At 36.6% G+C, this 12,925-nt stretch overlaps 1 protein-coding gene across 2 annotated transcripts; it reads left to right on the top strand.

The window, feature by feature from the left end:
* The first annotated feature begins 24 nt into the window (after window positions 1-24).
* Window positions 25-12,859, top strand: LOC131997184 (supporter of activation of yellow protein-like). 2 transcript variants are annotated; one of them, XM_059367700.1, is made up of 11 exons: window positions 25-309; window positions 7,414-8,439; window positions 8,504-8,721; window positions 8,965-9,050; window positions 9,117-9,269; window positions 9,332-9,778; window positions 9,834-10,106; window positions 10,854-11,145; window positions 11,213-11,366; window positions 11,424-11,612; window positions 11,678-12,859. In XM_059367700.1, the coding sequence occupies exons 2-11, from the start codon at window positions 7,473-7,475 to the stop codon at window positions 12,277-12,279; spliced, it is 3,381 nt and encodes a 1,126-aa protein (XP_059223683.1). In that variant the 5' UTR covers window positions 25-309; window positions 7,414-7,472; the 3' UTR covers window positions 12,280-12,859. The 2 variants fall into 2 exon arrangements, with proteins under 2 accessions (XP_059223683.1, XP_059223682.1); XM_059367699.1 differs by lacking the exon at window positions 25-309 and having other exon boundaries at window positions 6,081-8,439.
* Window positions 12,860-12,925: the final 66 nt, after the last annotated feature.

The raw sequence follows: 12,925 nt of genomic DNA, 5'->3' as shown, positions 1-12,925 counted from the left end.
TATAAGAATAAACGTTATCAAATATTTTTCATATTAATTTTATTGAAAATTTTCTTTATAAGAAAGAATTTTATATATTTTACAGAAAAATCGTCTCGGCGTCAAATTTTTTTGTGACAATTGGAATACTTGTCTACCTAAATTTTTCTATCGAATGTTGAGCACTCCTACACGCAACCAATTAATTACTATTAGTGGCGGAATTATCTTGCGGTTTCAAACAATTTAATCGGACTCTCCCATTGCAGCCGGTTGTACGAACCGTATTGACCCGATGGAGTCCTCCATCGGCAAGGGCTATCGCCTCAGGTAAATGCACCAAAAGTGAAAACCTTTAAAAAACTATACTTATGAATGAAGGAAAAACATTTATATTAATGAATGTACTAAATATTTGTAAAATAGAATGTCCCTTAGCATAGGACACAACTCAAACGATAGACTAATAAAAAAAGAAAAACTGTATGTAATGAAGTAAATCATTTTAACAACTAATATGATTTATCTATACTTTCATTTGGCATTTTCATTCTCTCTATATATGGCATCCGATGTGGATGTTTGTTGATATTGATAAATCTCTGGATATCCCGTTATAAGAATTAACATTACTAATTTATTGAAAATTTTCTTTATAAGAAATAGTTTTATATTCTACAAAAAAAAATCGTCTCGGCTACGAACCGTATTGACCCGATGGAGTCCTTCATCGGCAAGGGCTTTCGCCTCAGTGTACAACACACTGCTACCACAACAACTATTTTTTGCCATAAACATAGGTCCCATATAATTTGATCTATTTTTCGAGCACTTTATTAAACCCGTAATACTTTGTAAATTATAACCCATGTCGTAAACAGAATATTATAGCCATTAAATCAATCTGAAAATGAAACAACTTATTTTCAGTAACATTTAGTTAAAAACCTCCTTTAATACGGAATTGTATTATAACCTACAAGGCACTTGCAAAATGCTTTTGTATATTGTAGACATGTAAGACTTAATAATGTAATCCTTATGCAAAAACAAAAAAAAACTTAGCTTTACGTAATAAAAAAATTGAAACCAAACATTTGTCACTGTTAGTTCTTAGGAGTATATATATGATTTACTACAAATTGCAATAGATATCCGCTCGTTAATGCATGACGAAAATTTTAAAATGTTTAATACATCACATTCGGTTGCTAAACGATCAACATATAATTATTTACCATGTATGTCGACGAATTATTACTTTTAAAAACATTCTATTTGTTTGGTAAAATGATCAGCTTGTAATTGCTTTATTCATATAGAAACTATTCTGGTTTGTACTAGATTTCACTTTCATGCGAATAAAGTGCCAAAATTTCATAAATGTTCATTATAAGATTTCTTAAATAAAATCAACCCACTCTAATCAGATCAAATTTGATTTAATGTGGCACAATAAATACAATTAGATAAAATTTTATACTTTTAGACAAAATTGACTTCAAATTTGTCCAAGATATAATTTCATATAATTATGTATATCTAATTGGATCAGATTAGACATAATTTTATATGATTAAATCTTAAGCTATAAAAACATCGAGATTGACATTTTAAGTCTATGCATTAGTTTATTTACGAAATTAATAATTTATTTAAGGATTTAAAAAAACTCGCATCTCACGCAAGCACGTATGTGCCTTCACCGGAGGCTATTGCACCTTCCGGCGAAACCATCCCATTCCGCCAACAAATCTCAGGAAACCTCCCAGAGGTACGTTCGCAAGATCACACAGGGGCCTAATCACGGCATTCGATTTCGAGATTTTTCAATCGAATTGTACATTTTTCGAATCATGAGACTCGATATCGAGTTGCGTTTTTCGAAATATTCGATTGCTCTGTTGTCGCCGAGAAGGCTTTCTTTTGATTGTTTAAGCATTTATTTGTACACATAAGAATGCAAAAACGTAAATTTTTGGTTGTGTTTTTCTCCTTTTTTGTCTATTTATTATAAAGAATGATTTATATACTATTTTTGCCAAATTTAACATAAACTAATTAACAACAATTAATTCCGGTCAACTTAATGAAACAGCAACACAATAAGATACTGCGCACAGACTAAGGGACAAAAAAACTGCGGAAGTTTCATTCCTTACTCTCGGTGACGGTGTAGCTTGGAAGAAGATAAATATATGAAACCTTGCCATAATCGTTTTCAATCGATGCATGACTTTAAACTCCTGTTAGAAGCCATTGTATTTCTGCCACTTTTTCACCACTTCCAACTTTGGAAGCTTGTAATGATCAAAAGATTTAATTGTTGATATTGCTGTCGCGCAGAAAACTTTTTACGCACATAAAATCATTTGCTTTTTGCTCCTCTCCATACATTTGCAAAATCAACCACATGCGTATATCGAAGCGCTGTAAGAAATTTACTCCGTTTGGTAATGAAATCTTTGATTTTGTCTTCCTAAGAAAGAGATCCACCAACACAGCACAATAAAGAGTAATTTTGCATTTAGATTTACAAAACCATGTAATATTTATTTTCATTTACTGCCGCCGACTAAGTTTTCTTATTTGTTTTGATTCTAATTCTATTTTTAATACTGGCAACGCAGTACAAAATGATAGCAAATTTCGATCGAATACCGCGATCCAAATATGTGTTCGTATCAATAATATGTTCGAAGCAAAAACGAATACGCTATCGAATGTGATTAGGCCGCAGATCGCAGAGGAACCGCCTCCACAAAAAGGGAGTCTGCATCCCTGCAGACCCAGACATGAACAGAGCAAGTGCTCAATAGTACCCTCCTCATCTTGACATCTCCTGCAGAAGTCATGGCCTATGGCACAGTGTCCTGTTATGACCTCTGTTAAGGTACTCATCGACCTCTTATCAAAGGCCAGTAACTCCTCCGTCCTGTGACCACGACGCTGGCCAGACTCGGGACCTTCTGGAATTCCCTCGTAGTACTGGCAACGGAGTACAAAATTCGATCGAATTGCGCAATCCAAATATGTATTCGTATCAACGTAAAAGTTCTCTTTTACATGGCCCTCCACCATACCAGTACTCCATAGGTCAATACTAGTCTCACAAAAGCCATATATATCGAAGAAATCATCTTGTTGGTTACTACCACTTGCTAAAAGACATCCACCAACAGGAGTAAAGAGCACACAGTGCCTTACGGCGCTTTTCCTCCGTATTCCTCTTCAGGATAGCTTCAAATCGAGGACTATGCCAATTTGCTGGGTGATTGCGTCAAAAGTCTGAATTACAGTATCTTTTATCTACGAGTGAAGTGCACCAGCTCCTTCCTCGTGTTGGTCCTCCAGCCATTTCAATGACTCTTCCATGCTTTCTCTAATCGTTGATAGAAACCTACCTCGGGCCAGCAACACGTAGTCGTCTGCACAAGCGATTATCTCCGTACAATTTAAAATATACTCGTTCATTGAGGAGCATGACTGTATAGTCCCTGCACAATTTGAGTTTGGCGCTATACATCATCGATGGGGCAAAGCTTTCCATTTCCGTGGTTGTTAGAATCTAACATTAGAATAAAAATATATCAAATACGAGTGTGAAAAACGGACTATTTGAATTTCAACAAGCATCGTTTACAGGCAAAAACAAAACCAACCATTTTCTAATTCAAAGATAATCGCCATCCTTAGCAATAATAGGTTTAGCTGTGTGTTATAAAAAAAATTGAAGTTATTGCCACGTTTAATAAGACTTTGCATTTATACAAGAGCCTGCATAAAAATAAAAGACATCGAGATTGAGTGGCGGCGTATTCGAGCTCAGGGGCCGTATTGCCGCATACGTGATCGAGTGCGCTTTCGTATCGAAATGTATTTCAACTTGTATTTAATGGAAGTTATGCCTCTTGTTTATACATTTTTTTGTCAAAGTTTTGATAAATAATGAACGACTTAAATACTCGCGTTCCTAAATTTCGAAAATCCCCGTTCAACAAAAAGATACATAATGACAATAGAGAGATTTCGAACGATTTTACTCGTTCACTTATACTGTAATTCGGCCCCAGCTTTCATTGAACGGTGTCTTTTGGTGGACGGTAGTAAGATGATCGCCATACTTAGCAATAATAGGTTTAGCTGTATGCTACAAATAAATGAAAGTTATTGCCACGTTCAAGAGGACTTTATTTGCATTCAAACAAGAGCCTGCATATAAATGAAGGAAATCGAGATTGGGTGGCAGCATATTCGAGCTCAGCTTTCATTGACCGGTGACTTTTGGTGAGCGGTATTAGGCTGATCACTGGCTGCAGCAGTTTTTGTTGACTTTTAGCAGTCTGCTTAGATTATTATTAATTTTAGCTGATTCCGGACGAAATCGATTTACAAAAGTGGAGAATTGCGACCCAAGTTTACTCGTTCACGCATGCGGTAATTCGGCCCTTGCATTTGTCCTTGGTACAGGCCCTGGATTTGTTTTGTGGTCAATCGGCAAGAACGTTGTGAATTAAGGACTAATTCCATATGCTAGCTAGCGACCATTTTAGAGTCTACGAACATCCCACTACTAGAATTCTTGGACAAACATATGTTTTGATTCTCTAATTACTTTATTAAGAATTGGACGATATGAAGTAAAGGTAAGAAATCTTTAGCGACTTATACGAGTATGGCATAAAAAACAATGCGCTATTCTGTAAGAGGCTGTAATGCCTTCACAGCTATCAAACTTACATGCACAGACGGACGGCAGGGATTTTTTGAAGTGACAGCTTCCCGTAAACTTGACTCTGTCTGCTAGTCTATTGTTGTTGAGGGGCTTTAGGTGAACAGAGGCGCAATCCTGAACTCGCTCTAACCATATGAATTAAAGGTAAGAAATCTTTAGTGACTTATACAAGTATGGCATAAAAAACAATTCGGTATTCTGTAAGAGGCTGTAATTCCTTCACAGCTACCAAACTTACATGCACAGACGGACGGCAGGGATTTTTTGAAGTGACAGCTTCCCGTAAACTTGACTCTGTCTGCTAGCCTATTGTTGTTGAGGGGCTTTAGGTAAACAGAGGGGCAATCCTGAACTCGCTTTAATTGAACGGTAGGCGGCTCGTCAGTTTTTATTTGGCAGCAGCAGTTTTGAATATCCTTTAGCAGTCTGCGTAGATATTTATCCATTTCGACTGGTGCCGGACGACATAGTTTTGCCAAACTGGAGTATTGCTGCTCATAATTTGCTCCCTTTTAGCGCTGAAAGAGCAACAGGAGAGTTTTAGCAAATAGATAAAAAAGTAAAAAAAAATATAATTACCTCGTTTGACGAAGCAATGTCAATCTTGGATATTTTGATGTCCGGGATAGATGACATTATCCAGCATTTGTCCTTGGTACTGCGCTTGTGTTTGTTTTGTGTTTACTCAGCAAAAAACTTGTGAATTAATGACGGGTTGCATATTTTACCGACATTTTAGAGTCTATGAACACTCCATAACTGGTGTACTTGGACAAACAAGTGTTTTGATTCTCTGATCACTATTATTAGAAATGTATAAGGTGAATTAAAGGTAAAAAAAAATTTAGTTAATTATAAGAGTATAGCAATAAAAACAATTCCCTATTCTGTAAGTGGCTGGAAATCCTAGTGAGAAAAGTAGTTAGGTATGTTTATTGCTGAATTTCTGAAAACAAATTAAACGAATCTTCTTTTGTTTAGTAGGCGATGTTGATCTTATTGAATATTCTAGGAACGATTGTAGTCCAGTTCGTAGTTTTCAATTTGTTAGCTGGCTTGCACAGACGGACGGCAGGATTTGTTGAATTGACAGCTTCCCGTAAATTGTTCTAGGTCTATTGGCCAATTGTTGTTGAAGGGTTTAAGTTGACCAGCAGCGTATTTCTGAACTCGCTGCTCGTAACTTTTATCAAACGATGACTTTTGATGAAAGGTAGGCGGCTGATAAGTATTTATCTGCCACGTTTAATAAGACTTTGCATTTATACAAGAGCCTGCATAAAAATAAAAGACATCGAGATTGAGTGGCGGCGTATTCGGGCTCAGGGGCCGTATTGCCGCATACGTAATCGAGTGCGCTTTCGTATCGAAAGGTATTTCAACTTGTATTTAATGGAAGTTATGCCCCTTGTTTATAAATTTTTTTGTCAAAGTTTTGATAAATAATGAACGACTTAAATACTCGCGTTCCTAAATTTCGAAAATCCCCGTTCAACAAAAAGATACATAATTACAATAGAGAGATTTCGAACGATTTTACTCGTTCACTTATACAGTAATTCGGCCCCAGTTTTCATTGGGGCCGAAAAATGTTGGCTCTCCACAACAAAAACTAAAATTTGTCGTTGACACGGATATAAAATCAAATAAGAATACGATCACTTTACCAGTGGTTGATGTTGCAGACGAATTCGATCTATTAAATGTCGATAATGTCGGCGGGGAATCTAGTAATTCTCAAGAGTTCTGCGGCTTTAATGATAATGCAGATTGTACCCAAAATAAAGAAATTGGTCTGGATGCAGATGCTAACACTAAACCTGAATTGCCTCGGCGTCATTCCGATGATATGGATATAGATGAAACACTTAGGGATCAGCATGAACCAAAAATGTTTCAAAACGCCACAAACATTCATGCACAAGATTCCTCCAATTTTATTACTAATGAGGAAATGGACTTAAACGGGAAAGCATCGTTGAAAATTGGGCATATTATTGATACAGTTGATTTAACATCGTCAGCAGGCAGTTCACCAGTGCACCGTTTTGACTATAATGATGGCGAAGGAGAGGATAACGATGTCAGGGAGAAATCGCCAATGGTAACAAATACAATTGTGCCTTCAACAAATATTTTGTTAGAATGTCTACAAAGAGAGACCACTGTAATACAAAACACCCAACAATTGACACAACAAACACAGCATAACACAGCACTGCCTCCATTACAACCTAAACCTATGGTAGCAACTAAATCATCAGTTTCTCTTAAATATCCCCAGTTGGCTGAGCGTTTATTGGCTAACGGTTCATCAGTTGGCTGTATGGATGTAGGACCATCTAGTGCAAAGAAAGACTCCGTCGAAAATATCATAGACTCCATAGAAATTCTTGACACTCCGGAAGGGAGTCCTCGTGGTTTCATAGACGACAGACATGAAAATGATACTATCTTTAACGAAAACCTACAAACACTAAATGGTCTAAATGTTTCAGAGGAAAACCGTTTACTGAGCCTTAATAACAACAGTTTAAATTTGAAACGACCTGTTTCGCAGGAATGTCATGTTTCAGAGACTATATGTACAGCAATGTCGGAAAAGACAATAGAAACACCCTCTAAATTGCGCAAAATACAAAATGAAAGCGAACAGCTAAATACAAAAAATAATGCCTTACAACAATATCTTCCAACAGGATACCAAAATCATCAGCGGTTGCGTAAACAAAAACATGAACATTTGTTACCTATACCTATGGACGAAGTAACAGATGCCATTCAAACAAATTCGAACGATAGTTTAGACCTTCAAATTAATATTGACTCGAATGAAAATTCTACTCCAATTGTAAAAAAAAGGGGAAGACCTAAAAAATCGGAAATCAATTTAACCTCAGAAAATGCCAAAGAAGAACATACAATAAATTCAGACAATAGACAGGATTGCAAAGCACGCAGAGTTCAATTGTTACGAAAAAGACTAGCAATTGACATGGTCGATGCGGAGCAACCAGTTGCTCTTATTACCGACATTGCAACATCGGGAGGCCCAGAAGATAACAAAAGTGAACAGAATATTATAGAAACACCTAAAAGAGAACGAAATTTACGAACTCCCCTGAGAACATCGAGAAGAAGTAACACGCCAATAAACTTTCAAAGTGAGCTTAAAACATCAAAAAGTAAGCCTTTATCGTCATTGTCATTGGAAAACAAGAAAACATCAAACGATACAGGTTCTGAAAATGAACTCAATCACTTCCACGAATCGAATTCGTCTATATCGTCTGTCAGCTTTCATAGTTCATCAACAATTCAAAATATTACAAACATTGCAAATAGTGTTAGTCATTCAATGACTTCCCAAATTGATTTGACTATATCTTCATCATCAAGCAATAGCAATGGGAGCACAACGAACACAATTACCACTGTAGAAGCTACATCGAGAAACGATGGCCCCGTCTTTGTTATTCCTGATTGTAGTGTTAATGGTGCAAATATTGGAAGTAATAGTCATAATTCAATGTTGCCACCCACAACAATTTTATCGTCGTCAGATCCTTTACCGGATATGATATTCAAACCGAACGATTTCTCTTCTATAATAGCTACACAGCAATTAAGGGTCTCCAATTTTTCAACTGTTTATAAACCTGGATCAGTTGCATCACAAGAAGAAGAAACGGCGGACGATGTTAGTGGAGCAGATAACTCTGAAGGTTCGCCAATGCAGTTTAATACCACTTTAATAAAATATTAACTACGGAAAGTTTCTATTTCTAGATGACTCAGCCAGTTCTTCTTCTATGCCTGCAATACCAGGCCGTAGCCGTGGACGTGTTCGGGGATCCCGCGGAAGGAGTATTGGTCGTGGTCAACGAAGTCATGGTATTAGTCGTGATAGTTTAAGTGTAAAATCTATAGCTATGAATCGGCCACGTTGCATAGGAGCCCTTAAGCATACCCCTGATCCTGAGAGGATTAAAGAACTCTTCAGTCCGGTACGTAACATTTTTCTGTCACAGAATAAGTCAATAATAAAATCAAAAATGTCAACCGTCAGAGCCTTATAGCTAAGCCTAAATTTGAATGGCATTTATTTTTATTTCAATCCGTAGCGATTATAAGCACTCTGATTATTTACGACAAAATAGAGCGTGCTTATTAGTTTAATATTATCATTCACTGGCAAAAAAGGTATTGATATTCTTTTATAGACTAATTTTTTTTTAATATATTTTCAGTCTCCTCAAGTTTTTGAAGAAGACACCCGTATGAGCGCCGATTTGTCTCAAACCAGTTTACAACAACAATCTCCTTCTTATTCAAGGTACATAGGGTTCTATAATATTTAATAATATTATTAATATTTATTTATAACTAAACTATTTTGTAGCCAACCTGATTTTTTTACCAATGAGGAGTCCCAGTCGTCCATTATCAGCAATACGAGCATTATAGACCCGAATAGCACGGCATCAGCTCAAAATAGTGCATCCGCCAAGAAAACAACGAAAAAAAAGAAAATGGAAGTTTGCGTTGCTGAAGAGTATGTACAACTTGTGTTATTCGTTACTCTTACAATGCAGTAACTTTAATTATTTTTTTAAGCACCGACTTCACAGTTGCATCTATAGCAGAATATGATTGGCCGCCACCGAAAGGTTGTTGTCCCTCAAAAAATCGAGATACCTTTATGATACAAGAACAGGTTGCAATGTACTTGGGAATTAAAAGCTTCAAGAGAAAATATCCCGATTTACCCCGCCGTCAAGTAGATATGGAAGAGAGAAATTGGTTGCAAGAAAAAGGGCTGGTGTCTGAAAAAATGTGTGATTTAGGAATCACGGCCGTATGGGCTTCCGACATTTTGGACATAATGTATACAGATTTCTATGAAAAGTACGAGGAGTATAAGGACTTTGTACGGCAAAAACATTTGCGTGAAATAGAGGCTAAACAGAAATCACTTGGACTCAATGTGGCTGGAAGAGGTTTACAAGCTCGCGAAAGAGCCATGTTATCTACTAGCAAATGGAACTCATACTTTAACAGAACGTAAGTTACAATGAATATCAAAAGATTTCTAGGTTATGGTACAGACAATTTTCAGGCGCAAAGACGAACGATTGTCATTCCTCGATCTTCAAACGCTGGTCATTAACAAACCCTGCCCATCTACAGCCCCTTTATCTACTATACCCAACCGTCCAGTTGCTGAAGCAGTTGCGTTAGCTATAAAAACGGAGCGCATTTCTCAACCTCCGACTTTGCTTAAACCTCGGATTTGGGAACCATCAAGGCCAAGAGATATTTATTACCCGTTATCTCTCGTTCCAGGCCAATTTTGTGAGAAATATCACGACTATTCATCTGATGAATTACGGTAGGCATGGTCTTTAAACTATTTATAAACAAATATATTCTATTTTATTTTCACTTTGGATGTATGCCTCCCAATACGACGGTAGACCTTATTTTAAACTAAAGGGTGATTTTTTTGAGGTTAGGATTTTCATGCATTAGTATTTGACAGATCACGTGGGATTTCAGACATGGTGTCAAAGAGAAAGATGCTCAGTATGCTTTGAAATTTCATCATGAATAGACTTACTAACGAGCAACGCTTGCAAATCATTGAATTTTATTACCAAAATCAGTGTTCGGTTCGAAATGTGTTCAAATTTTGACAAATTTTGTTCAGCGATGAGGCTCATTTCTGGTTGAATGGCTACGTAAATAAGCAAAATTGCCGCATTTGGAGTGAAGAGCAACCAGAAGCCGTTCAAGAACTGCCCATGCATCCCGAAAAATGCACTGTTTGGTGTGGTTTGTACGCTGGTGGAATCATTGGACCGTATTTTTCAAAAATGCTGTTGGACGCAACGTTACGGTGAATGAACACATTTCGAACCGAACACTGATTTTGGTAATAAAATTCAATGATTTGCAAGCGTTGCTCGTTAGTAAGTCTATTCATGATGAAATGTCAAAGCATACTGAGCATCTTTCTCTTTGACACCATGTCTGAAATCCCACGTGATCTGTCAAATACTAATGCATGAAAATCCTAACCTCAAAAAAATCACCCTTTATTTACAAAGAAATGTTTTCTATTTTATTTTCAATTTAGATGTATGCCACTCAATACGGTTGTAGACCCTATTGTTCAAATGTGGTCCTGCAAAGACTGTGGTAATAACAGCTCTGACACAGATTCGGCTATAGAGAGTATTGATAACAAGACTGAGATAGATAAATCATTGCCGGGCAGACGACACAAAAAACGTCGCCTACGGCGAACACGACAACCTGGAAATATGAGTGCTGATGAATTTAAGGTACCGCTGCTCCCTGGTGCACCAGTGATATCGACAAGTTCGACAGATTCTTGTTCCTCGAGTGATACGTCTTCATCGGAGACAGTAAGTGTTACTTTGTTTTAAAATATATATCTACATGTTTTGAATATAATTTTTTATTAAATTGCAGGATTCCGAATCGTCGTGTTCTTCATCGTCCTCTGATGAATCATCCAACGGTGAAGAATCATTGGCAACGTGTGAAGTCTGTTTACGTCCACATAATCGTAATCTCAATAATGTGCCCGAATTATTTCTACAATGTTATACTTGTAGACGAAGAGGTAGGAGCGATATAAATCCTCTTGGTCTTTTGAAATAAAAATTAATTTCCTTTTCAGTTCACCCCAGCTGCATTGAAATGCCACATCGCATGAGTTTACGCGTTCGAAATTACAATTGGCAATGCGCCGATTGTAAATGCTGTGTGAAGTGCAAACGTCGACATGATCAAAATAAAATGTTGTTCTGCGAACAATGTGACAGAGGTTTTCACATATATTGTCTTGGAATTAAGACCGTTCCTGACGGTAAGTTCAGACTAAATCTTTACACCAGTATTTTATGGTTCAAAATATTTTTCATGTTCATTAAGGTCGTTGGAGCTGTAACCGTTGTAGTATTTGTATGCGTTGCGGGGCAACGACACCAGAGGGCTTATCTCACATGCATCAGCTAATAAATACGGCGCAGGGAGAACATGTGAAACAAACTAAGCAAAAGAAGGCCAAGTGGGTTAATGAATATCGTTTGGATCACTTAACTAAGATAAAGGAACATTGTTCTATGTTATGCATTCCTTGTGGAAAAATGAAAAATTCCAAACGCGCGCAAAATGTAGCACACAATAACGCTACGACAAAAGCAACATCGCCGTGCTCCCTTAGTGAATCTAGTTCTAACAGCTTTATCAATTACCCCCCACCTTCAGCCATCTCATCACAAAAACTTTTGCCTTCTCCAAATGCAACATCAAATGGCGAATTAATGCACAGTAGCACTGTAAAGGAAAGTAGCGGTCATGCTGCGCCTTCGACTTCCATACCAACTGAAGATTCGTACTTCTCGGATAATAAAGATTCTGAAAGGTACTCGCCCGTACCAAGCAGTTTTACGTCATCTATAATAGCTGCAAGCAATACACAAATGACAACTACGCACAACGCAACTGGCGGCCCTCCTCCTGTGGTTGCCTGAGTAGGGGTAATACGTTTTTGTCCAAAGCTGCAACCACCGCCACAAACGCCTTTTTTAAATATACCGAATTTATAGCAGTTGTAAACAAAGTAAACTCTACTGGCTGCTAAATACATTTGGAAATATCAGGAGGTAGTTTTATTTTAAATTTATTCGTATGTTTCTTTTTCTCCATAAAATAATTTAATCTGCATTTTTTACTCGTATTGTATGGCTTACTTCACAAAGTAGAAACTGACATTCTAACCAAAGGTGTAAACAAATGTTTTCATTTATAATTTACCAGGATGTTGGAAATGGCTAAAAGATACAATATGATAATTAACATATTTTAAAATGATAAAAATTAAGAAATTAGAGATGTATCCCTTCTATAATTTTAAATTTATTTTACGTCTCAAGCATTTGCCTGATCGACATTACAAACACGTAGTCTCTTTTGATGTTTGATTCTTTAAGTAAGGCATCCGAAATTTATTTTTATAAATACATCATCTTTCATTAGATAATTTTTAAATAGATATTTATAAATTGTTTAATTAAACTTTATTTCTAATCATTTCGCGTATTATTTTTTGTTTCGTCTAATTTAATTTTTTACTCTAAGGTTAATATATATACATAATTAAGAAAACCGTGTGGCTTG

The sequence above is a fragment of the Stomoxys calcitrans genome, chromosome 4 (genome assembly GCF_963082655.1).
Source record: "Stomoxys calcitrans chromosome 4, idStoCalc2.1, whole genome shotgun sequence".
In the NCBI taxonomy this organism is placed as follows: Eukaryota; Metazoa; Arthropoda; class Insecta; order Diptera; family Muscidae; genus Stomoxys; species Stomoxys calcitrans.
The sequence above is the reverse complement of the archived record's forward strand: the minus strand, read 5'-3'. Positions and strand labels throughout refer to the sequence as shown.